General features: G+C 42.1%; 1 protein-coding gene across 1 annotated transcript in view; it reads left to right on the forward strand.

Moving 5' to 3' along the window:
• Positions 1-888: 888 nt before the first annotated feature.
• Fbxl7 (F-box and leucine rich repeat protein 7) overlaps positions 889-27794 on the forward strand; it is a 368035-nt gene continuing 341129 nt past the window's right edge. Inside the window, exon 1 of the mRNA XM_021183496.3 lies at positions 889-1458. Within this exon, the coding sequence (XP_021039155.1) occupies positions 1422-1458 (37 nt within the window). The 5' untranslated portion in view covers positions 889-1421. The remainder of the gene's footprint in view (positions 1459-27794) is intronic.

Below are 27794 nucleotides of genomic sequence, written 5' to 3' on the forward strand. Positions count from 1 at the left end.
TCCTGGATTTCTATTCAAGAATTATGTATATATAAAGATAAACATATCACTAAGCTTTAATTTAATTTACAACATCTGTAAGGAGAAACTGCTGCGTGTTCGTTTCACCACCAAAAAAAAATCTGCGTGAACAACGTTCTGATCTTCAGTGAGACTTTCTAGGCACTTACATAGAAATGGAGTAGAACATTAAGATTTTTTTTTTCCCCATTTAATGGAAGGAACACCAAAGGGCGATTTAAAGGAGGAGGGGGCTTTGCAAACGCCACGTAAATCTCCAAACGAAGTAGTAAGTTACTAAATAAAAGATAGCATTAACTACAAGAAGAAAAATAAATAAAAAAATGAGGAGGGAAAAAAAGTCGTGTCTCGGAAGCTTTCAAAACTTCAGAGCCAGGAAACCTCCTTCTCAGGGCGGGGAATGTCTTTGCTCTCCAGAGACCACTCCCTGCAAAGTTCCTCTCAAGTTTTCCTTACCCCTCCTCCATTCCTCGCGTTAGCCCCCAAACCCAAGGAGCCGCTGGAGATTGCCAGCACAGGTACCAGAACCGGACACTGACTGCATGTTTCTAGTAAACGTCACAAATGTGCCATTTTTTTTTTTTTTTTTTTTTTTTTTTTTTTTGGTAGACAACTCCAGGGGAATTCGAAGGACGTCTTGAAGCCCACAGTCCACAGAACAACAATAGTAAAACACAGCGCGCAGCACGGTCCTTTACGCCGGAGGGTTCGCGAGTGGCACGGACAGCCGGAGCCCTGGCGGGGACAGGGAGCCGGAGCCCGGAAAAGGCGTGCTGCCCCTTTAAAAGGCCGCGCATCTCCGGGCCGGCCTTCCTCCCGGGGGCTCCAGCTGTGATTGACGCTGGGCGGCGAGAGGAGGCGCCTGGCGCTAACAAAAGTCCGGCCCGCAGGCGAGCAGCGCCGGGCCACAAGTCTCTGCTCACTCGGGGCACCGCAACAAGTGGCCGCCGCGCCCTCCCCGGGGAAGCCGCGGACGCACGGGGGCGCAGGGCGGAGGCGGAGGCCGAGGAGACGGACAGCCCGGGGCAGGCGCGGCTCGGCTCGCACGGCTGGGGACCGCGGAGGCGCATGGGGACCCCGCGGCGGTGGAGCGGCGAGTCTAGGGGCGGCACCCGGGCGCGGGCTGTGCGTCGCGCTGCTCCCACTCGCCCGGAGCGCGGAATCTGAGAGCCCCGGTGGTTGCCCTGGAGCTGGCTCGCCACCCTCGGGGGTGCCAGGAGCGGACCTAGCACCACCCCTCCGGTCGCAGAGCACTGCGGACCCCCAAGCCCAGATCGGCCGTTGGAAGGGGCATGTGCAGCTAAGGGTCCGGTCCTGCCCGCTTTCCTCTGCCCCGCCGCCTGGGAGGTGCGCCCCAGCTATGCAGTGTCCAGGGAGGAGGCGGGCATGACGGCGACAGGATGGGCGCGAACAATGGCAAACAGTACGGCAGTGAGGGTGAGTGGGCCGAACGTACCCCCTCCCCCGACTCCCGGATCGCGCCCCCTCCCTTTCCTCTTGCACACAGCTCAGGCGCACCCTACTTTGGTGACGTTGGGGTAGCCGGCTTTCCTTTGGGCTCTGCGTGATCCAGTCTCTGGTACCTGGACGTGCCTTTCCACCACTGGGGTCTCTTAATCAATTTTCCAGGTTGTCTTTAGGACTGCTCAAGTTGCATTTCTGCTGTGTTTCTGAACACGTGTGCCCCAGCTTTTCCTTCTCTGCGCACCTTGGTCTAGGTGACGGTTTGGCAGAGAATTGAAGCAGTCAGAACTTTCCCAGGCCTTTTTTGTGCTTTAGTCCTCTGGACTTCCTCCTATCAGGAAAAAAACTTCGGGAAGAAGTTAAGCTTCCATTCTTTGCTAACTGCCCTGGTCTGACAGGTCTGTGAAACTAACCACCTATGGGTCCCGCGAGGCGTGGAGTGGCTGGGAGCTTTGTCTGGGCTCTCTCGAGGCTCAAGACAGGCAGAGCACCATCTGTTACTCGGGGCTGGAAATTGCACAGAAATATTGCCTGTCAAGTGAGAACTTGGAAGTTGGGGGAAACTTTAAACTCCGCCTACTCCTAAAGGGATGATGGATGTGTGGGTTGCCTCCTCAGTCCCGCCTCCCCCGCTTTGCATAATACCAGTAGTGTTTTAACCCCTGTGATTAACAGCATGTCCCCGATATGCACAAAGCAAAGACATTTTCTACAGTTCAAGAGTTAAGGTCTGTATCGAGTGAATCTGGTTGAAAGGAGTGAGGAGACTGGGTTGGCTTTCCAGCCTTTCCCCAGAGTACAGGCAGTTACAAAGGAGGGAAGAGCCCTTTCAGACTGGTAGGAATGCAGAATAGCTATTCAGCATCTGGTGTTAAGGAACGGCTTATCAGCCTGTCCAAAACTTGGAGCCATAGTTACAGAATGTAGGGGCGTCTCTCCCTGTTTGTATCTGTGTTTACTTCTGAGCTACTTTGTAAAACTTATACTAAAAGCAAACCCTAGAAAAATCCACTCAATTAAAAAAATCATTCATTTCCAGACTATCATGATTTGAATTCCACCCATATATTTTTTTGTACATAGACAGACATATACATGCATATATAATAGTTTTGTCCTGGGCAAATACATGAGAGAAATATTTGAAAGAAATGTTAATCTTTTTAGACAGCAAGTGTGAAAATGGGCCAAAAAAAAGATTATTGGAGAGTCTTGGCCACTCACACTCAGAAGGTATTGAAGTTAATGTTTTTAAAATGTGTGGGGAGACAAACAATGAAATGTTCTAACTTGGAGTTATTCAAAGGGTGTTCGATAACTTTCAGCATACCTGTCAATCCTGGATTTGATGATGCTGGAGGAGGGAGGAGGGCCTGAGAGGTACAAGATCGTCACTGTGACTCACCAACCAAAGCAACTCAGGGATCTCCCAGTCCTCTGTAATGTGCGCTTACACCCCAGCATATCGTATCATACAGTGTGTGGTATATGACAACTTCCTGTCTGAACAGCAGAATTTTCAACCCTCGGGAGAGAAAGGGATAGACAGGGAACTAATACTCTCCAGCTGTTACCCATAAATGCTACCTCTGCATTTTCACTTCAGCTCAAGTCAGATCTTACTGGGATCAGATTTAGATACACTGTGGACTTTTTATTGGGGGGAGGGAGGAGTGAAAAAAAATCCCTTGTGCTCAGCTGATCAGTGGAGGCCAATGGGAACGTTTGTGAGTTTTGGCTGGAGAGCCACACTGTGTTTAGTTTTCATCAAGTCCTTTTAGATGAGTCAAGATTCCTCTGTGATCGACGAGAAAGAAAATAGAGAAACCCAAGTAGCATGATCTCAGATCTCCTTTCTCCTCTTCCTTCCTCTGTTGTACTGTGGTCCCTTTCAATAGGCTTTTATATATAATTGGGCATAGTAAATAAAGCTGTACTATGGCATGATAAAAATCCACACAGATGACTGTTAGAATATCATGTGCCATCTTTCTTATTCAAAGTATCAAATTCAAAAGAAAGTGAATGCTATCCCTACCAATTTTATCTATTATCAAAGGAGACTGAGAATCAAGATAATCTTCTAAATTCAGTGCAATTTAGGTATAGTAGATTTCAAGCATAAAGGGGGCCTTGTTAATGAGTGTTTATACATAGACTGTGTTGAATGTGTTCAATTATATGTCAATTATATGGTGTTTGTGTAGGCTTCAAAGCTACAAGTATATATTTCTATAGTTCCTGGCAGTTGACAGTGTATGAACAAGCTTTGTATATTGCAAATATTGTTGAATTATTGGAAAGTTTAACTTTCAATATTTTGTGGATGATATTACTTTCCCCTGGGAAAAAACATTATATCACTTCAAAATGTCATTGTAAGATGACCTTAGGATGTGCAATGGGACAACACCTTATACCTTTCTGTCACCCCAGAATGGGGGGGAGGGCAGGGTTAACATTGCTTGGAAGACTGTCAGAGTGGTGGTTTTGGATTCTTCTGGGACTACATACTCATCATACATTGTGTGCATTACAGTCTTTAGATGTTCATGTGATAAAATAGAGCATGCACTTGGGAATTTGCTACTTAATTCAAACTTCACCTCCTAGGGTATTTCTTTTCCAAAGTAAAGAGAAACATTGTCACTAATGGGGTTTGCCCTTATCTCTTCCCTAACTGTGTAGCCATTCATTTTGCTTTCTTGATGTCTTTTCATGGACCACTTAGAGAAGATTAGCCTCGTGGAGCCTTGTTATAATTAATAGTCAAGCAAAGACTTAACTGCTAGGAAACCAATAAATACCCCTTGCTCTATCTTGTTCAATGTCATTCCCATTTGTCCTGGCAATTCTGGTCCCTAAATCTTTGCTCCTTTTTAGATCACACTTGATCTTAGCCAAAAGGCAGAGAAGCCATCCTTTTTAGATCAAAGATAGCTGTGAATCCATAATGAGTGATTTTTAAAGTGTTTTCTTTCCCTAAGTTCTTAGTGAATATTTAGATTAATACTCTGCCTTTAGGCTGGCCTTGGATTTTGCTCCAGGGGCGGGGGAGGGACTTCCACTCTTAATCTTTAGCTTTCTAGAAACATAAGCCAATGTCTAAATGATTAGTATGTTCTGGTAAATTCTTTCATGAGAGACTATTTTTTTCCTCTTTATCTGGTTTCAGAAAGTATACAGCGTATGTAGAGAAATATGAAGAATGAGTTGGGAGATTCAAAGACATTAGAACTATTAGCTTTGACTTTAGTTAAGCCAAAGAAACAAATCTCAGTTCAAGTAGGAAGAGGGGAGCTGCTTTCTCTGCCTTTTAAGGTTTCAGTGCTATGTTTATTCTACTTGCACAGTTCAGAGACAGTAGCACTCACCCTATTAACAGCTCCTTTGCAAAGCCCTAGGTCTTGTTGAACTGGAGGTAGAGAGGCCACAGCCCTGGGGATTGACCCTTGGTAGCTTTTGGTTCTAGTGGGGCCTTTTCACCATCTTGGAGCTGTGCCTTCAGAAGAGGAGAGCTGGTTGCTTGAGGGTGTAAATTCTCACAAATCCATCACCAACTGGGAAATGAATCTTGAAATAACAATAAAGGCAATTAACACTTACCAAAAGTCTGCTGTATCTGTTCATGATTTTAAGCACTTGGCATGCATTGTCTCACTTTATTCATGAGGTAATCCTAAGGGGAACAGTGGCCTATGTGCCTCACTTTACCAGCGAACAAAATCAGGACCATGAAGGCTGGAAAGATGTGTTAGCGGTTAGGAGCACTGGCTGCTCTTCTAGAGGTCCTGAGTTCAATTCCCAGCAACTACATTTTGGCTCACAACCATTGGGAATGGGATATGATGCCCTCTTCTGATGTGTCTGAAGAGAGCAATGGTGGTGTACTCATATGCAGAAAATAATAAATAAATAAACAAATAAGTAGTTTTTTAAAAAAATCAGGGCCTTTCTGTAAGATAGATAGTATCCATCTTACAGTAATACTGACCAATCCCAGAGTCATTGATTTTTGTCAGGTAATAGATGTTGACATTTTCCTTGTTGCCATGTACTAGGAACTCTTATGACTTTGTAAGGTGCAAAAGATGCAAAAGGGTGCAAAGAGGGACAGGTAGCAGAGAAGCCCTGTGGTTTGCTCTATGGGGCTAAAGTCTATGCATGAGAAATCTGGCAGGCTGAGACAAGGTGTAGCTTTAGTGAATTGTCATGTGACCACATTGAAAAGTTGGACTTGATATCAAGACTTGCAGAAAGTTGGGCACTGAGCTTTGAGGATCCATGTAGGCTATTGCTCTTTAAAATTGCTGCCCTGTCGCTAGCGTCCCAAGCACCAAGTGTCATACATGTGTGGGCTATAAACTGTAGAAAGTTATTTCTCCCAGTTTTAGGGTCTGAAAGTAAGACAGCAACCAGCATGCCTGCACACCCAGTTTCTGTTGAGAACCACCTATCCAGGCTACACATCCCAGCTTCTCCTTGTACCCTAGGGAGGTCATTGAGGAAAGAGGTCTTTCGAGGCTATCTCTTCTCTTAAAAGTACACAAATCTATCTACAGGGTTTTTCCTACACAGATAGACATTGGTTTCATTTCCTAATACTAACGCATTGTAATTAAATTTCAACATGTGTATTTTGGGGGTCTATGGTATCAGAGTCTTTTACTCTGCTGAGAGGGCAACATTGCCAGTATTGTATAGTAGCTGCTTCAGATAGACTACTGGATATAGAATTTGCCTAGATTCTCTGCTTAGTAGGTTTAGCCTATTTGTGCATTCCTCAAAAGTCCTATCTTACATGTCTTTGCTTGTGTATCAGAATGGTGAATGTTGGCTTAGGAGTACTCTAAATGTAACTATATCTCTGAGATAGAAGCCCGGTTTTCATCTTTTGCCTGCAGCAAAGAATTCCATCGTGATGCAAATCAGCAGAGAAAGGATAGTATTGCAGGGTTTGGTTAAAGTAAAAGCATCTGGTGCTGTGCTGCTGACAATACCATGTTTGGTCTACGGTGAGCAGTAGTTGGAGAGAATTGGAGATTTTTTTTTTTTTTTTTTTGCACATTTAAAATAAAGATGTAAAAAGAGAGGTGGCTTTCTTTCCACGTTGAGAATCAACTCTTTCAGCTCTGTTTTAACTCTTTGTACCACTAACGAGAACATATCAACAATCGATTTTGAGTACTTAAGAATTGCCCTGCCTTTATCCCGTATCTCCTGTTATCTCTGGGTTTTGGTTACCTGTTGGAGTAGTAGACACTTCTCAAGGTGGTATATATGTTCTAGTACTAGAATAAAGTCTGGTCAATGTATTCTCCCAGTGAAAGGTGAGAGCTTCCTTAATGGAGCTTAGAATCCTCACACATTAAATGTCATGCCCAAAGAGGTGCCTTGATGAAATTCAAGTTTCAGTGTACTCATGATGTATGGAAGCTATAGGAAGTTAGGTTTGGCTTCATTTATGGAAGAAGTCCTGTGTCGTAGTTGAAGCCGTCCTGCCTGGGAAGCCGGAGGATCCACTCCTTGCAAGGTGACCACACTGAGGGGTGTGGTGTGGAGAGTTTTGAGTCAATCCCCTAGCAAGCATTCTGCCACATGCTGTCATGTCTGACGGAGCTGGGACAGGGTGAGCTTCTTCCAGGGATGAGCCCCGCATTGGTTATCTGATGCAGAGTGGTCAGCCCTGAGACCATATTCATACAAACAACACAGATGGACTTACCACCGTGTGTGTGTGTGTGTGATTATATATGCAACAATAATAACCAAAGAAGAAAAGACTATGTACTAGGAGGAGGCATGAGAGAGCTAGCTGGGAGAGTCTGGAGGGAGGAAAGTAAGGGGAAAGTGATATAATTCTATTTCAATTAAGAACATATTTTTAAAAAGCACTCCTTTCACCTCTTCTGGGTTAATTTTTATCACCCCCATTATATAACACAAAGGGCTCCTAAACATGAGACAGGTCTTTTGATTGTATTCACAGTGACATCTCAAGTCAGCATTTGACCTTAGTATATGAGACTTTAAAGTTGATATTATCAATTGCTAACATTTAATCAAAAGTTACCAACTAATTAGAAATACACAGAAGGCATGCTTTTCAGGAAGCTAGGAGTAACTTGGGCATCCTGGTGGCTTCTGGGAGTCACCAGGGCCGCCTTTCTTTCTTCTACGTGGTAGTAAACTCAGCCTCAGTCAAACTTGTTCTGAAGTGCAGCTCGTTTTCTCTTAGTTTAGTTTAGAAATTCAGACTTCTCCCTGATCATACTGATCTCTCAGTGGGATGAGACTTGGTGCAAGAAAGTTTGAGTTCTATGAGATATATACAAGGCTCATTTTTATTTTAATTTTTGGTTTATATTTTGTTATTAAATGAAATACATGTGGCTTGGTGCTTATGAGAAGATGAAGTGTATTGGAGCTCACAGTTGTGGTCTAAAGGCTTATATCTACTGATGATGCTTCTGCAAACTGCCCCATACCAAGAGCTAAGTGGTGTGGTCTGAGAACATGTTCAGGCCTCTCTCATAAAGGCTCCAGAACTGAGGGGCAGAGGACCATCTGAACCAATCTGTTCCTTGTTGCTTTCCAAAGCCTTGACATTTAAGCTTTTCTCTTCTTGATGTCTGGTAATGGGGATCAAATTTCAGTATTTGGAATTTTCAGGGGACACAATACATTTTAACTCTCTCTAAACTAGTAGCCAAACAGGACAACAAGTGTAGATTCCCAGAAGGACCTTATCTTTCAAATATACTAGATGTGAGTCACTGAGAAGTCAGGGGTACACTCTAAATGATGACAGCCTTTGCCTATGTCAGCAATGCCTGAAGTGCCTACAAAACATCTATGTCTTCTAAAAATAAATGGTTAAAACAAAGCTTCTTGCTTGGAGGAGTGATACCTTAAGATCTCTAAAGAAAGGTTTTTAACAAAGCGCTCTCTCTCTCTCTCTCTCTCTCTCTCTCTCTCTCTCTCTCTCTCTCTCTCTCTCTCTCTCCTCCCCCCCACGCCCTGCCCCACGTGTACAGTGCCCCTAGAGGCAAAAGAGGGCATTGGATCTCCTGGAGCCAGAGGTACTGGCAATTTTGAGCCACCTGACATGGTTGTTTGGAACTAAACTTGAGTTCTCGGAAAGAGCAATTTGCATTCTTACCCACTGTGCAATCCCCCTCCCTGTTCTAGTCTTCTAGTTCCATTTCTCAAATGGGTTAGTTCATAGTCACTGATTCCTGTGAGTTCCTTATAAGTGAGACCCTTGGCATGCTTCAGCGAAGGGGCAGAGATGCCTGGACAGGCTGGGAGCTTCTCAAACCCATGTGCTTCAACAAGGGCAAAGGAAAGCCTTAGAGTGGAGACTTTCAAAGCATGCTAGCTAATACCCTAAAGAGGTATAGCTTTAAAACTCATGACATGAATAATCACTAACCATCTCTGAATTTTCCTCGGTAATGAAATATAAACTCATGGTCAACATTTTATCTGTTCCACGGTTGAAGTATCGCGGACTGTTTCTGGAGCCGTAAATCTCTATTAGGTTGTGCATTTGACGGGCTCATTCTATCAATTCCTATTTAAATTCTTCAACCAGTAACAAATGAAAAACAGTTGCTCACACTGCATGAACTCATAATTGTAACTTTAGAAGCCTTGAGCAATGTGTAGAAATGTTATTAAAACTTGTTTTTTTTTTTTTTTTTTTTTTTTTTTTGCTACCCTTTCTGTGGTAAATTCCTGTGCTGCATTTTCAGAGCACATGTAAGAGTGGAAAGACAATCAGAATTTCTAGAAAAAAAAAAAAACTCAGGCATTTCTCTCAGACTTGTGGATTGACCTTTTTGCAGCATGTAAGCCACTTTTTGGCAAGATGGTAAAGTCAGGAAAAGGTAGCTTACATATGTACTTGAACCTTTTGGGTCATCTGGATTCTTGGGTCATATCTGGGGAACATCTTAGCCAAGTCCATAATGAAGGGAAAGCTTTGCCCATTCCAACTGTCAGGTGTGTTCACAGTTGATGTTCTGGGAAGAGAAGGAGGTGATGGAGAGAAAGAAAAAACGTTTAAGAAGTAAATGAGGACGTCAATAAAACGAGGTTAACAGGAAACAGAATCTAATGTTGAAAACAGAATTTCTGTTCTATTTACTTTTTTCTTTCTTAGGAAAACTTTGCTTGCAAACCAAAATGATTAACACACATTAGGGAGGTTTGGGGATTGGCAAATCATTGTATTAAAAGTTGTGAAAGAAAAACAGGGCATGGAGTTACCTACTTGTCATCCCGGTGCCCCATAAACTAAAATGGAAGGATCGACATGAGTTCAGGGCCAGCCTGGGCTGCATGGTGAATTCCAGGCTAGCGATGACTATGGAATGAGCATGATCCTGCCTTAAAAATAAGTAAGCAAGTAAGTAGACAATTAAATAAACCCAATAACAGGTCCTGGGTGCTTACTAGTCACTATAACCCTCTCTGGGCATGTTACACACCCATTCTACAGTTCTCAGGCAGCCAGTGAGGAGACACTTGTATTCCCATTTCATAAACATACAAGTTTGGAAGTTGTTAGTCCCTGGGCACACAGCAGGTGAGGGACTGGTGGCGCCATGCATGGAACCCATGGCTGTCCTGGAGCCCCTGCTTCCTGTCACTTTGCTCATGGTCTTAATACTTCGGTGGCAGCCAAAACCCTTTCGGCCTTTGTATTACTTATTGTTTCAAAGAACCTCGGTGACGAAGAAGTGGGGGAAAGAGTGGTGGTTTTGTGGAGTAGCTGATCAAAACATGAAAGACCTATTCTGAAGGCAGCATTTATTCAACGTTGTGTGGCTCAGCAAAGGGCAGATTAACTGCTCATTAGGAGTCAATCTGCTGACAAATTGGCAGACTATCTAGTATCTAATAATGTTAGCATATAAAATAATTAGCACGTTCCTTGGAGTCTGCAGACTGTAAAGCAGAGAGGTTGTCCCCTAGCTTCCCCAGAGCATGGTTAATTTTAATTGATCTTTGTCCTGAGATAGTCTTTTACTTGGGATGACCTTTGTAGCCGCTCATAAAGCAATAGCCAATAGAAGGCTGTGAAATGTGCTTAATTTTCTTTCCTCTGTAAATACTGTGGAACTCATCTCTTATGTTTCCCTCTGGCCTAAGAGCTACAGACCCTGAGCAGCATTTAATATGGGGATTTATCCTGACATGTATTTGGGAGCTTGTCCTTCTGTTTTTGCCAGACCTGGGAGGCTTCTTCATCATTAAGCCTTCGAAATTTCTTTGTAAATAATAAAGGGTTTTAGAAGTTAATATCATTTTATATCAGAGGGACTGCATCTACTGTGGTCTCTAGTCTAGAAGCAAGGAAACTTGGGCCTTAGCAGATTCAATCACTCAACAATGAAACAATGAAGATGAGATCTTGCTGATGCTAAATTTAGTGTATTGTCCTTTATACTATTTCTCTTTTTTAGTTGCTATAAGAACAACGATGTAACCATACCAGATGGTTACTGCTAGGAACTCTTGGTGCCATTTTTAATTGCTGTCCCATAATCTTGGGACTGGCTTACCCCTCAGCATAGGAATCCTTTAGATTTATAGGTGTCTAGAAGTAGGAAAGTCGCTGTCCTCACAGTCATCTTGGACTGATTATCTTGAGGAGCGAATTGTTGGTAGACGAATGATAGTGACAGAGTGACATTATTCACTAGTGTTACAGAAGTGGATGCTCACAGCCATCAGTTAGACTGAGCACAGGGTCCCCAGTGAAGGAGCTAGAGAAAGTATCCACGAAGCTGAAGGGGTTTGCAGCCCCATAGGAAGAACAACAATATGAACTAACCAGTATCCCCAGAGCTCCCAGGGACTCAATCACCAACCAAAGAAAACACATGGTGGGACTCATGGCTCCAGCTGCATATGTAGCAGAGGATGGCCTAGTCGGTCATCAATGGGAGGAGAGGCCCTTGGTCCTGTGAAGGTTCTATACCCCAGTGTAAAGGAAATGCCAGGGCCAGGAAGTGGGAGTGGGTGGGCTGGGGAGCCAGGGGAGGGGATAGGGGGTTTTCAGAGGGGAAACCAGGAAAGGGGAGAACATTTGAAATGTGAATAAAGAAGATATCTAATAAAAAAATGAAAAAGTAAAGGAGGAAACTCGGTGAGGCTCCCTCTTTGCAAACTCTGTTAGAGGAAATCTGGAGACAGAGATTTTATTGCTGGGAAGTTCAGAGAATATGCTCAGGACTTGGGATCCTCAAGATCATTTGAGTTCTAACTCTCTGTGGTCTCCTTATAAGTGACGTCACATAGTCACATTCTGTAGAGGCCTTTGAAGGCATTGAGGGTCTCAGTGGTTAGCCTTACAGAGAGACTGTCGATCTCAGAGACATTACAGTTCTTCATTGCTAGGTAGAAATTCATCTCTGTCATTATTTTACTTTCCACTCACTATCTTATAGCTTAATCTCTGTTTTCATGCTTGTTTTTAGTTTTTTTTGTTTGTTTGTTTTGGTTTTATTTTTTATTTTTTGGTCTGTTGTTTCTCCATTGCTCATGCTACCATGCCTGTGACCACAGGGGAGTATAACCCTACTCACAAACTACATTTTCTCTATAGTTTGTTCAGTGAATGAGTGAGGATAAATCTAGAGCAATAGTTGACCTGTGTCGGCTCCAAAAACACCATCAACGTACCCTTAAGAAGTAAATTGCACTGCCTATATAGTTCAGTAATATAATGTTTGCCTAATATAAACATAGCTCTTAGTTCAATCCCTCTTAGTGCATGTACAAAAGGAGTCTTTTTCAACATGGCATTTTCTTTGGTAATATCTTTGAAGATATAGTTTGTAACTGTACTTTATTACAACTGAAAATAGATTCTCTAATATAGTATATCCCAGCCATAGTTTCCCCTCCCTCCTTTGTTCTGGCAACCTCCACCCATCTCCCCTTTCCCCTATATCCATCCCCCCTCCATTTCTGATTCATAAAAAAGCAGGCCTCCAAGAGGGGCACTCGAACAGGACAAAAGAGGGTACCATAAGACAAGGCGAGAACCCTCATGTGGAGGCTGGATAAGGCAACCCAACAGGAGGAATAGAGTCTCAAGAGCAGGCCAAAGAGTCAGAGATACATTCTCTCCCACCATTAGGAATCCCACAAAAACCACTAACCCTGCTAAAACTGTTGCCCTGCTAATTAAGGTGTGTATATTTACTTGGAGTCATCCACAGTCTTGAGCCTTGAAGGGAGTGGTTTGGTGAATGCATCCCATTTAAGGCCTCTGAGTGCTCCTAAGTCTCTCAGTCTATACATTATCCAGTTGTGGCGCACTGTTTAAAGTACTATCTACTGCAAGAAGTTTCTCTGATAAAGTGTGAGCAGTTCTGTGATCTATGAGTATATATGTCTCTAGGAGACATTTTATTGCTATGTTTCTTTAGCAAAACAATAGCAGAAAGGTTTTCTCTAGGCCCATAACCTAGTCTGGGGCTCCTTATCACTGTCAATTTTGGGTTCCATCTCATGGAGTGAGTCACAAATCTATTAAGAACTTGATGTTTTAATAATGCAATTATACCTTCTTCTGGGAAATATAACCTAAGTATGAGGTTTAAAGGGAAACATGATTAAATATGTAATTTAAGCAGCACCATTGAATGCAAATTGATGATTTCAGTCTCACCAATTTGTAGTATCAACAGTTACTTTGTGAAGAATGGTATGTGTACATATTTTTATTGAGTGTTATATAATTTTCTTATATTTGTTTCAGTTGACTTGGGAGTTGAGTTTATATAGTAATCTGAATAAATCATGGAATGTCTTCTGAACTTGATATTTAATAAGCAAACTATTTCTTTTGAATATTGTCTCTATTTGGATTAAAGGGTCTAACCCCTCTTAGGGCTTTGCATTTTTTTCTTTGCTTCTAATTTTTACAAACTATAAAAGATGTGTTTTGCCGCTGTGGTAATGTGAATGATTTCTAACTGCTGTTCACACTGTTAGGTGTCAATTGAGGAGAAAGGTGGAGATGGTAGTATCCGGGATACGTGTGGACACGCACACATTCGTTAAACCATGTGTCCACGGTTCTTCTCTCCTATGCATTCTGCACACATCATTCTTTTGTTTGGAGTGCTGGTATACACATCCATTTATGTTCATATGGGATATTTAATGCTGATTATTGTTCCCATTTTAATCCTTTTTACCTTTTGCAAATGTATGGATATGCATTTGTGTATGTTTGTTTATGTGTGTATAGATGCCCAAGTGTGTGTGTGTGTGTATGTGTGTGTGTGTGTGTGTGTGTGTGTGTGTGTGTGCAGGTTTGTATGTTTGCAAATGTATGGAGATTAGAAATTGACTGGCATTTCCTTCAGTTGCTAGTTCTCTTACGGCAGGATCTCTTAATACATGATCTTTGAGCTCAGAGATCATGCATTGGATGGTCTTCTAGCCGGTTTTCTCTGTGTTTCTGTTGACTATGCTCTGTCTATAATTACAGATGGGACATCATGCTTCTCTGGCATTTACATGTGAGCTGGGGAATCAAACTCTGCCCTGTAGACTTCCATAGCAATTACTTTACTCACTAATCCATTGCCCTAGCCCCTCTCAAGTTTTGATTAATTATTATTATTTTTTTACATTATTTGCTCATGCGTGTATCCATGTTCATGTGCTGCTGCTGCTACCTTGTATGCGTGGAAGTGAACAACCTGATAGAGCTGGCTTTCCTTACCTCCCATGTGGGTCCTGGGAATCCAACTCAGGTAGGTTTCAGGCTTGGCAGTGAACACCTTTACCCACTGAGCTTACTCACCCCTTGGGTTTTGATTTTAAAGATTAGCTGCTGTTAAGTTGATCAGAAAAAAATGACATAGCCCCCTTGGGATAGTGTATATTCTGCATACTATTCTGAAAGGAAATTTCAAGCAATGCCATGTTTTTCTTGAACAGCTTCTATTTCAATTTTTATTTTTCATATACTTTGCTTATTTAATTATGTTTTAATATTTTTCTCCGTTTCCCTCCCTTTGCGAGACTTTTCCTGTTGATTACTCTGAAAGTGTGTTTTGAGAGACAGTATTTCCTTGGGGAGTCTTTTCTCGACTTCTAAAGCTCTAACAATGTGAACTGAGCAATAAAAAAACCAATTCCCTCCTGTTGGTTGTGCTTCAAATAGTCATTTCTTTGATACCAGCTAATAAAAACAGGAAAGGGATAATTTTTAAGTGCTTTGCTCGAGATTGCCTTACTTCCAATAAGGAAAATTACCTCACAAGGGGGAGCATGGGTAATAAAGATACAACTACGTGAATAATCATACTCATTGTAAATGCCTAAGTCCCCCTGTTGCTGCTTGCAAATCTCATTTAATCATAGGCCTGCTGAGTGCCCTCTGCAGTATAGAGATGGGAATTTTCTGCACATTTCCCACAGAAAATTTTTTTCTGTGGGAAAAAAAAATGGGCCTGCATAGTTAATCAGGGTAGATTTCAAATGCCACTGGAGATTTCCTATGTTCTTTGCCTTTATGGTTATATGAAGGCCATGAGATGATGGGAGATGATGGAAGACAATAGTCTCAGGCAATAGTTATCAATGAAATATGGGCAGGCTCCTGGGTGTCTCAGGAGTGAGAGTAAGCCAGAGAAGGTTACATGAAGGAACTGCATCCCAAAGACACCGAACAGACATGCCACACCACGGGCACACAGATGGTCAGATTTCAGCATGCTGAGATAAATGGTCCAAGCCCTGCTGTTTCCGTCTCATCTACTTCTCTCTTTGTCACTGGGCTCCCATTTGTTTCTTCTTTTCATTGCTTTTGAGGTTAATGGTGCCTTCCCTAGTTCTCTGTCCACGTCCCTAGGAGCTGGTGTGATTACATGGCCTCACGGGGTGCAGATCTCCAGTAGCTCTTAGTCGTATCCGTTGACTGAACTACATTTTCGAGGCTATCTTACGTACATACTTCTCCATAGAAGTGGCCAAACCATACCTTGTGACCGTTAGCTTTTTCCTTTGTCCCATCTGCATTTTCCTCTTGCTTTTCCTAAGTGCCTTTGCCAAGGTACTTTCCAATAAACCATCTGTACTCCACTTACCTTGGAAATTGATTACCAAGGACTTAACACAAGATGTCAAAGATAGTCCCTTAAGCACTCATACAAGTAGCATTTTACAGAATGAGTATACAGTCTTTACATATTTAGGAACATATATTTATAAACCTGTGCCTGTATCTACACATATACATGCGTAACAGTAATTTAAGAAAAGAGGCCATGGGAGTTTGTGTGTATGACTTGGGAGGGACTGTAGGAAGGAACTTGAAGGAGGAAATGATGTTATTATTTTAAAATCTCAAAAATATATAATTATGAAGAAAAAAGAATGTAAAATAGGGTGTTTCTGGGGGCTGGTCTTAACCAGGTGCTAGCGTGGAGTAACTATTTCTGGAAATTCCAGCTTTCCTTAAAGAAGAGTCTTTAACTTATAGTTAAGAGGCATGTGTTGGCTTTTTGCTTGGGTCTGTGTCTAATTCTTTCATTTTCTACATCATCAAGTCAGGCTCCATACATTAAGTTGGCTTAACCAGTAGTAGCCCTAGCTAACTGGCAAAGGAGCCAAACAAGCCAACGCTCTTGCATTTTGAGGAACCTTTTTAGAATCTGTGTAGACTTTTTTTGCTGCTGTGTCTCAGAACTTAGAGCAGACAGGACTAGAGGACATCATCCATCTCTTCTGTTTGTTCAAGTTGGGAACTGAAGTCAGACACGTCGGGAACTCCTGTGTGGATCCCTTTTGGTGGCCATGCACTACTCTTCGAAGGCTGATCTATGGAGCCCACACCACACTTGGTAGTAGAATAGTCAGGGAAAGTTACTGAAGGAGCAGATGGCCAAGGTTGTTATCACCTGAAATCACCATTTTACATTCCTGGTCATTAAGAGAATTGGGGATTTATTTATTACTTGTTATTTGAGGGACCAATGGCAAGAACAGATTCAGTAGACTTATGAAACATGCAGGGCTTAAATATTAAGCAAGATGAAATATATTTCTATTGTTTCTAAATTAATATGTATTATTTTATTTTTTGAAATTAATATGTAAGTCTCATGATCATTCTAGTTCATTAGTCATTTTATTATGCTCAAATAATGCTCCACAGAGATTATCAAATTATTTTGTGCCTAGAGTCACTATGACACAGAGAAATTTAGAATTAATTGAAAAAAGAAATTATTAGCATCTTAGTATTGCTACTACAAAGATCCATTCTTTTTATCATTCCCAAAGCTTTAGAGACATTCCTCAACTTCTACAATTTGTAACATAAATTAGTTTTTAACCTTATCCTCAGGGCTGTTTGTGTTGTACTCTGTAGCCAGGTTGGTTCTCTGGTCTTCTTTTGGGATGTCTTTCTCCCTTCCCTCTTGCTTGTTGGCCAAGCAAGGGAAGTAGTGATCAATAAACACTTGTATTTTTTCCTAGACCCTGCCTCTGTCATGCTGTATTTTCTATGTGATTACCCATTGTGACCTAGTCACATTGGGTTCAGTTAAATGTTTGTTTCTTATGAAATCCTACTTAACATTCCTTAGCTTTCTGTTCATAAAACTTGATTCCTTATGTTGAAAAAACATTGAGACATGTTGGGTGCCAACCTCTGCATTTTCTGAGTCTGCCCTCTGAATCACCATGGCATTTCATTTGTACAGAATGGGCACAGGCCATGGAAGACTCAAGCCTGCCTGTGAGACCTCAGGCTGTGAATGTTCTCAACAACTTGTTATTTGATGTGACTGTGAGTTGAGTGGGTGACGGGTGGGGGGCAGGAGAGCAATGAACAGTGGTTTTCCAGGCATGGCTGAGAAGAGAGTAAGGGCCAGTGTGAGGCACTGTTTTGTTAGATACAATCCATGAGTTCCAACAAGGAGTCAAATGCTAAAATGTCCTCTAGGAACCCATAGACCACAGAGGAAGCTTGCGGAATGATGCTGCCACTTTGGCTGGTTAGGAGCCAATGGGCTTGAGTCTGAACTTGAACCCTGCTGACAGGTAACCTCCTCAGGGCTCTAGTTAGTTGGGAGGGAAGTTGAAATCATCATCAAATGCTCCCTCGTGCTTCCTTCACTTCTCTTGACTTGGTTTAGTAAGTCAGTAGGTGGGCTCTGAATACCTTATGCTAGATTCTTGGAAAAGCCAGAGAGGGAACCACAGTGTTGTAGGAATTTGTTCTGTTTACAGCTTGAAGCTATCAGGAATTCTTGTTTACAGCTAGAAGCTATCACGTGTGAGCCTTTCTTAGTTCCTGTCTAGGTCTGCCACTTTGGGAGAACCCCTTCAGGTTCAACCTTTGGTTGAAGGGAAGGAAGAATGTGTTTGGTTCTATGGGGTTTCCTTTGCAAGCATGAGAAGTCTGAGAAAAGTCCAACGTATCCTTGTGTGCTGGCAAATCTAGATATTCTAGGGAGGCAAAGGGGTGTAGAATTGGTGTGATTTGAACTATCAGTGCGGTGGGATTGCGGCCTCCTGGTAGCTTCCTATGCTCTTTGGAAGGTACATTAATGGAATGTTCACTGCTTTTCATGTTACTAAGGAAAACCCTGTTCTTTCAAGAGTCCTCATGTCAATGGAATATACTACTGTATTTTATCTGTGTGGCATATGTGTTTCTTATTCAGTAGTCACAGGATTGACTTACATGTCAAATGCTCATATTTGCTTAGAGTGACTTTAGTTTGTTGAAGCAATAAATGTATAAATCCCGATGCATAACAAACACTACCAGGTCATGCATTTTCTCAAACTGAAGCTCCAGTATTGTTGCAGCTACTTATTTAATCATTTATTATTTTAATCTTGCTGTTTAAGACATTTTTCTTTGTGGGAGAGAGCCTCACTATATAGATCAGGCTGTCATGATATAGGTCAGGTTGGCTTGAAATCATGGTCTCCTGAGAGTTAAGGATGTGGACACCCAGTTAATGCTGTTGGTTTCTGGACCTCAGAAGCACGAGCAGATTTGATACAATTATAATGTGTCCCAGTTACTTAAGGATTATACTGATCAGAGATGAAGGTGTTAAAGGGATAAACTCTGTTACATGGGATGCTAACCCCATGACATCCTCTCAGGACCTTAATACAGGGTAGGGAGGCCTGAGTTCAATAGGATACTATTCTCAGTACTGGTGTTGTATAGCTGACTTGTAGCATAATTGAAGGAGACGGTGCAGCTTGTGCTCCAGCCCTTGGTCCATGATGACATACCATGAACCTGAGTGTTGTTTATAAACTGCTGCTTCACTGCGGGAGTTGGCAACACTCTGTAGGGTGAGGACACCACTTGCTTCTCTCAGGACCATTATGTTTTGACTCCAAACTTTTCAAACTTTTTTTTTCTCTTAGTTTGAAACTTAGAGCGGCAGAACCTAAATGTTTGAAAAGTTTTGAACAGCTCTACGTTTCAAAACTCAGCAAGTTGTGCTGCTTCTCTTAAGTGAAGCATGAGGATAAAGCAAGTCCAAGTTCTCAAGAAGGAATGCATCTCTTCTCTCTGCTCTCTGGAAGCGCAGGAAGGCGATGGTGCTGCGCATCTGTCCCTGTCATTGCTGTTGCTCTATACTGAATGTGAACCATGTGAAGAGTGGAACTTTTTCTATATAACTATCTAGATTCATCTGGAGCTTTGAACAAGACCTAGAAAATAGTGGTTTTATTGCATTAAAAGTCCTTTCTGGAATGGAGACTACCTTGGATACGTTGAGATACTTAATAAACTCAGCTTGGGATTAAAAACCATGTAAAATTCTTGAATGAGGGCACTTGTGGACACATTTCTGATGCTGGACATTGCCTTGTTTCTTCTCTCTCTGTGCAGATGATCTTTCCCCCCTTGTCTTCCTCTTCTGCCCTGCCCTTGTCCCCTCTGGCATTCCCATCTCACCTGCCGTCTCTCCCTTCTCATCTCAGCAAGCCTGCCCCTTTATTTTCCGTTTGTCAGTCTTGCTCTGCAGTCAGTCTTGCCCTGCAGTTTGCGGCTGACTCTGATTTCTGGGCATTCTGCCAAGCTTGGATTGCTTGCTTCTTAGTTACATCGAGAGCCTCAGTTACATTGTTTCCAGCACTGTTTCAAATCGCATTGCTCTCCTTCCTAACATATGTGTTTTCCTGGAATGTTATAGTGTTTTCACAAATGTCCCCTCCAAAGTGGAATTGTATATGATGTGTGCCCACACTGTATAGAAAATACTCCAGATACCCCTGGATTGTGTGCCCACTCTGTAGAAAATGTTCCTGATACTCCCAATTGGCTCACATATCCTGGCTCTCTGTCTGGTGGGGTAATTTTTTCTTTGTAAATCAATTGTTCTGCTCATATCATTTTTTCTTCTTAACAAAAAAAAATCAGCTGAGCTTTACTTTATGAAAGACTATATGTATATGATTATACAAAAGAACTTTAGGCATCCTTGTCAAACAGCAGCTTCTTTTAAAAATTAACTTTTTATTGATTCTTTGTGAATTTTAAGTCCATATGCCTCAATCCCACCCATCTCCCCTTCCCTTCGTATCTGCCCTCTGCTCTTGCAACCTCTCCCGGCCTGAAGAAAATAAAAAGTAAAAATAGAAATAAAAGAAAAGAAAAAAGAAAAGACAAATATAAAGAACCCAAATGACAACGAAAACATCTCATTGTGGAAGCTGCAGGGTGTGACAGTGTATCCTCAAGTCTTTATTTGCAGATGTTCATTGCCCTGAGTTATTGGTCTGTTTCTAGGCCTCTGGCTTCTGCTACACTATCAATACTAGCTGCTCACCTGGACTCTCTTTGGATATACAGGCTCTGTCTCTTCATATGCCCCGGCAGTTCATAGATCAGGTAGATGTTGAGGTGGGCCAAGTCAAAGCCATGGATCTAGGTCTGGGTTGTAGCTGAGCTGCTCGGCCTTCCAGCTCTCCTATGCCCTGCACCAGGGCAAGCTCTCCAGCACTGCCACAGCTAGCTTATGTGATGCTACAGGCGGCAAGGACTAGAGAGATGGTTCAGCCATTAAAGGTTAGCCTCACAATCAAATGGATACTGTTGTCTCCTTTTAAAATCGGTACCTTTGATGCTGGGTTCTGGCTCATCCTTTAAGAGTTCATGTTGCTTTTAAAGAGGGCACTAGCTCAGTTCCTGGAACATACATGATGGCTTACAACCATCCACAACTTTTGTTCCAGTAGATCTAATGCTGTCTTCTGATCCCCCCTACAAGCCCCCAGACAGAAGGCACCCAAGAGATACATATAGGCAAAACACTCAGACACATAAAATAAAATAACGTAATTAAAAATTAAATAGCATCACATCTCTAAATACTTCCTAGTTTGATCCTACCTCTGTTTTGAGAAAGTTCTAGATTGAAACCTTCAATTATCCTGGAACACGATGACAAAGACTTAAACTTTGAAACATGGGCCAGTCTGATGATAATGGGTCTTCCTAATAGTTGTATATTAATCATGTTAGATATCTTAGACACTGAAGTGTTTGATAAAAAAATCTAGACACATGCTGCCTTAAGTTTAAATTAGCTCTAAGTAAATGAAATTAAAATTTGCTTCTCAGACATATTTTCACCACAGGGCCTCATCTCCTTAAGTGACTATTCTACTAAGAAGCATATGTATATCACCAGGAAATTATTATTAAAGTTGGAATAAATGACATCAGCCAGAAGCTTTCACATTTATTAATTAGGATAAGTGTAAGCTTGTTTCCAGACACTGTGAAAAGGCAGGGTCTGGCCAGGAGCAGAGAGAGCACCCAGGTTTCCTGTGTGATTCACAATGTAGGTCATACAGGGGCTATGGGTTCCTTCCTGCCTTTTTGGTCCATGTCCCTCATGATGTCACTACACATCTGTGTTCCAGTTTACAAGAAGGACAAACATGATCCAGGCATAGACATAGCTCCCATGTAGATATCCTTTTGCCTCAGAGAGAGTCTTGTGCCCAGACCCAGCTGTAAGTGGAACTGAGGATTGTGACATTTTTCATGGTGATCCATGTAGTTCATAGTATTCCTGTGAGAGGAGAGAATGGATCTAGGGGAATGCCAGTGAGTTTTATTCCAGATAAGCAGAAATCAGTGTAGAATAGGCCATTCCAGGTGACAGGTGAGAGGAACGCAGTTAGTTTGCATATTTAAGCAGACAATATGGGGTTAATTTAGAGATGGCTTTACACAGCTTTTTTTTTTTTTAAATGGTCATCTAAGCATGCATACATTGGGCATGCAGCGCCAATGAACACTTGGATAATGCTTTATACATCTGGCTTGCTCTTCAGATCACTAAGTAGCCCCTTTGTGTGGAGGGCTAGATCTGGTTCTCCCGTGGGGCCATGGGCTATGACTCCCAATTGCTTTCTGGCATTAGATAGATTTGAGGCTTGAAAGCATAGGCATTCTTGCTACCCTAAGAAGTCAGCCTGACAAAGGGAGCCAAACCTACTTAAACAGAGAAGGTTTTATGGTCCATTTGTGAGAGCAAATGACACTTTATTCTTGGGAGGCCGAAGGGCTCGTTTTTGTAATGAACGATAAATCTCTCCTTGAGAAACATGGGATGTTCTTTTCAAATTAGCACAATTATATTTAATGCTTCGTTTTCTCTTTCACATCAAGATGCTGTCTGTGGGTATCTGCATGGGTGTAATTTCCTGGCTACATACTGCCGCCACCTCTCTCTCTCTCAATACAAACCTAGTTGTTGTATTAAGTGTTGGTGTATGCTTGGTGGAGCTAATGATATTATCCCTTGGTGATAGCTTGGAGCAGTATGTCACACAGTTACATTAACTGCTTCGGGCAGTAATTTCCTTCTTTTTCTTATTGTTACTAATAGATATCATCTCTTTTCAAATGGTTTGTTAGACTATATGCACTTGCCATAGGAGATTGAACTATAGTATAAGGTAACCAAAAAATTGCCTCTGTTTATCTAGCTATCCGAAGTATACTTTGCAATATATGTTCTGTCTTCTGCAGAGAAGGTATGAGCAGTCTCAGCCCCATGGAAGGGCCAGGGACTATACCAGTTCCCAGAGCCTGTAACACATCTGCGAGACTGTTCATATCCAGGGTGTTAAAGAAACTCCTTTCCATAACTGTGCCCATAATTGTACAGTCTGAATTGTTACTCTAACTTTTATCAACTGGATGATCTGGAGCCAGAAGAACCCCTTTCTGCTTCAATTCCTCCTGTTTTCAAAGTGTTTAAGTATCTATCCACGGTCAGATTATAAAAATTTGACTTCTTGATAGTTTCATATGTGAATGCTGTGCTTACCCCACCCCCATCCCCTCATCCCTCCTTCCCTCCTCGTTCCTTTTCAAATCTGTAATATTTTGCATTTTAGTCACAATTGTCATGTGTATGTATGTACATACACTTACTCATACCACCTGGTGTGATCATTCAGGGTTGCTCTCTTGTCTTTAGGGCTGTTTTCATTTCCTAGCTATTGTGAATAGAATGGCAATGAGCATGACTGAGCAAGTCTATGGAGTAGGATGCTGAGTCTTTGGGGACTATGCCAAGTAATGGTATAGCTGGGTTAGACACTAGATCTACTAGATACATCCAGTAGACTTTGCTGCACTGATTTCCACAGTGTCTATACCAGCTTACAATCTTACTGACAAAGGGTGAAGGTTCCACTTTCCCTACATCCTCTCCAGAATATCTATCATCTATCAATCTATCATCTATCTATCATCTACCCACACATCCATCTATCTGTCTGCCTCTCTGTCTTGATCTTAGCCATTCTAACTGGGAGAAAATGAACTTACAAAACACTTTTAACTTGAATCGTCCTAGTTGCTAAGGATGTTGAACATGTATCCATTGATATTTATTATTTTGAGAACTCTGTTCAGATCCCTAGGTCATTCTTAATTGGATTTTTTTGGTCTTTTGGACAATTTGTTTATGGAGTTTTTTTAATATATTATGGATATTAATCCTTTGTTAACAATATACCTGGCAACGATCCTCTCCCTCTCCCTGTACATCTGAGCTTCCTCTTCATTGACTTGCATGCTTCATTCATTTTACAGAAATTTAGTTCTGTGAAGTACTTTTGGTCAACTATTGGTCTTAATTCCTGGGCCATTAGTGTCTTATTCAAAAAGTCCTTTCCTATATCTGTATCTTTTAGGATACTATCTATGTCCTGCTGAATGTTTCAGTGTTTTCATTGTTTTTATTGTTTTTTGTTTGTTAGTTTGTTTGATGTTTTTGTTTTAATAGTTTAGAGATTCATTAAGTGAATCAGAAGTTCTTGGCACTTTATAAGCACTGCGAGTGTTAGCTGTCGTTTTGATTCATCTTATTTGGAAACATTCAGAGAGTAGTAGAGAGTACTTCTTTTCCTTTTCTGTATAATAGTCCCCTTTATCTGCCATTTCTCCTTATGATGCTTCAGTTACAAATGTTAAAATATGAGGTGGAAATACTAATTGAGCAATTTTGTAACATAGCAAGCAAGACATAATTTAATGTTTAAATGTGAGATTGGGTGCTGAACCACCAGGACCTAGTATATGCTGGGCAACCAACCTACTGGTGAGATATATCTTTAGTCCTCATTGTCTGCCTGCCTGCCTGCCTGTCTGTCTGTCTGCCTGTCTGTCTGTCTTTTAGCTTCTGGCAGAAAGTCTCACTGAGTTGTACAGCTAGCTGGAGCTTACTGTGTAGGCTCTAGGTCTGGCCTTGAACTTGCAATCTCTGTCTCAGTTTCATGAGGAGCATTAGAGCAGTAGTCATTTTAGAGGCATCTGCTGTGAGATCTGGCAGCCATTCATAAATTTTCAGCTGTGCTGTCTTCTCAGCAGTTCAATGATGGTTTGCACTGTCCTGTTCTGCCCTGCTTGGGATGTGAGTATCTACTTGCCCGTTATGCCTACGGGTCTTATCCTTAGCAGTTTTCTGTTCATTATTCCTTCCTTCCTTCCTTCCTTCCTTCCTTCCTTCCTTCCTTTCTTCCTTTCTTCCTTTCTTCCTTCCTTCCTTTTAATGTCTATATTTATTATTTTCATGTGAATGTACTTGACCAAGTTTTTATATATGCATGTAGTTATCCTCAAAGGCTGGAAGAGGGCATCAGATCCCCTGCAGCTGATGTCATAGGCAGTTGTGAGGCTTCATGGAGGTGCTGGGAACTGAATCCTGGTTAACCACTCTTAACCATAGAGCCATCTCCTCAGGCCTGCCATCTCAGTCTTAAAATCACCTTTTGCAGGGAAGATCCCAAGGCCTGACACAGAGACTCTAGAGTGCTCACAAAAAGGGACCTATTATGACTGCCCTCCAAAAGACTCAACAAGCAGCTGAAAGAGTCAGATGCAGATATTTGTACCCAACCAACGGACAGAAGCAGCTGGCCCCTGTGGTTGAATTAGGAAAGAATGAAAGAAGCTGAGGAGGAGGGTGATCCTGTAGGAGGACCAGCAGTCTTAATTAACCTGGACCCCCGAGATCTCTCAAACGCTAGACCACCAAACAGGCAACATACACCAGCTGATATGGGGCCCTCAACACACATACAGTAGAGGATTTCCAGGTCTGTGTTTGTTCAGAGATGGTTCACCTAACCCTCAAGAGACTGGAGGCCCCAGGGAGTTTAGAGGTCAGGTGGGGTGGGGGGTTGGAGTATTGAGATGGGATGGGGTGGGGGAAGAGGTGTGGGATATGGAGCAGTCAGAGAGTGGATGGGGGCACAGGGAATAGAATATGGAGTGTAAAAAATAAATTAAAAAAACAGTAAAAAAAAATCACCTTTTGCAGTATTATCCTGCTTGTATTTTAGTAGCTTTGTTTCACTTCATGATTACCCCAGAGTGTAAGAGTTGTGGTACTAGCCATTATTACAATATATTGTTATAATTGTCTTTTCATTATGGTTGTCAATCCCTTTATGCTGTTTTGATCATATGTACGTATACATCTGTAGGAAAAAAATGAAGTATATATTGATCCTGGTTCTATCCTAGGTTTCTCACATCCTGTGGGGTGTGGCTGTTGATTAATTTTTATTTTCAGCTTGACATAACATAGTGTCACCTTGGAAGAGGAGACCTCAGTTGAAGAATTGTCTTCATCAAATTGGCCTGTGGCTGTGTCTATAGGGCATTGTCTTCATTGTTAATTGGGGTGACTGTGGGCTGGCAGAGTCACTCCAAGTCAAGTCAGCCTGGGTGGTATAAGAAATCTAGGTAAAGGAACCAGAGAGCAAGGCAGGGAGGAAGCCAGGGAGCCAGGAAGTGGCATTCCGCTAGAGTTTCTGCTTTCCGCTTTGAGTTCTTGCTCAGAATTCTTTCATTGGTGGATTCTAGCCAAATAAAACCACAGCAACAGAGTAGAAACTAACTAGAACAGGGGGATCTTAAAAGAGCTAAGCAAAGACTGCTATAGGTACTAATGATGAGCCTTATCTTGTCTGTTTTAAACTCACTAGTAAATGCCTTTATTTCACCATGGTAATCTAGATGACCCTACCCTCTGCAAAGGACCCTAGTGCTTGTGTCTCCACATTAGGATGTGACAACTGGAGAGATGCACCCACTTACACTCGGGGCCAGTGTTGCATCAATTAAATTGTATGTTAGCCCAGTTCTCTAGCTTCATGGGATGGTGGGTTTCTTTTACATCACTCTGTGTGTGTGTGTGTGTGTGTATGTGTGTGTGTTCACCTATATACATGTGCAAAGCCCTATACATGCACCAGAGGCCCAAAGCTCTATTGTATAATAGAAAGAAGAGGGAACAATAAAATCATGACACTCAGATGTCAGAGTACACAGAACACCATAGAAGGAAATGTTTGAACTGTGTTAGTTTTGGCAACCTGGATTCCATTTTAGAGATTCCAGCTTTCTAGCACCCCTGATTTGGCTTGAGAATGAACAGTCTCTTATTTGCAGAGATGACTCGAAATATCACAACAGCCTGAGATTATATGTTTTCTGTTGGTTAAGAGCTCACTCTTTTGTGAAGAGGCATAAACATACATGGCGTAGACAAATATGTGACATTGGAGCTGAGCTGTAAGATAGCATTCTATGTGCGTGTTGAAAACTGGAGAAGAGAGCAGGGAGAGGGAATGAGGTCATCTGCAGTGCTGGGGTGAGGGAGAGACTTCTTCTCGGGCATCCTGGTCTTCAAGTTGTGTAGGGTCAAAGGGATTTGCTCAGTAGAGAAGATGGGTAGAGATCCTGGCCAATGGACAGCAGGTGTTGAGAGGGGCAGAACCGACTAAGTGTTTAGGGCAGTGGCAAGGTTGGTGAGCTGTCACTGTTCTCCTGGGTGTGAGGTATAAGAGCAGCCCACACAGGGTACCACATTTAACATGGAAAACTTGTCCTGAAGGTCCCACACTCTGCTCTGTTCATATTCACCTTGTCGGTGGAGAAAAGCAGCCCCCTGCTTGTGGGAACAAGAATCCCAGAGTCGTCTTTTGGTTGCCCCTAAAGTTGTGGTTAGCATCCAGTCATGGGAGGGCTGAACAAGAAGCTCTTCAGTCAGTGTGAAACAGCGAGGAGGAACTCATGTCAGGATTTCAGACCAGCTAGAGCCTTTATTCAAAACAGACCTGGACCTGCAAAGGACTGGGCAGGCGCTTGTTTTTCACCAGAGAAAGCCTGTTTAAAAAGTAAAATCCACCATCAGAAGAGGCACATTCCTGAATAAATTCAAACTCCAACCGAATGAAGAGACTGTGAGCGAGCGAGCGTGTCATTCCCGGGAATGAGAAACCTCAGAATCAAATCTAGATGAGAGAACAGGGCATAAAAGTTTACACTCTGTTGCAGATTGCTCACACTACAACCAGTTGCTCTCTGAGGATCGCCCATGCCAAAGATGGATTTTAGCCTTCCTAGAAAGTCCTCTAGGCTATTGTAAACTTCCTGGAGGGCTTAAGCTGCTGAGCTTGCATGGCCTTTCCACCACGTATTTCACAAGGAATGCCCTTCTTTCAAGGTTGTGTGGAGCAAGACTCAGTCTTGGCAACTCTTTCCATCGCACTGATTCAGTTGGCGTCTTGACCTTGATCCCTCAGAGTTTATACTTTCAGACAGGCCTTAGTTTGAGTAAAAGGGTTATAAAAAAGTTGTTTTTCTCCATTTTTAGTTTTTTTTTTCCTAAATGGCCATGAGCTTAAAGTAAGTGGAAAGCAAGATGAAATTCTTGGAAAATAAGCTATCATCAGTAATATAATGTATATTAAGA

This window comes from Mus caroli, unplaced genomic scaffold (genome assembly GCF_978045245.1).
Source record: "Mus caroli unplaced genomic scaffold, Mus_caroli_1 scaffold_16, whole genome shotgun sequence".
Lineage (NCBI taxonomy): Eukaryota > Metazoa > Chordata > Mammalia > Rodentia > Muridae > Mus > Mus caroli.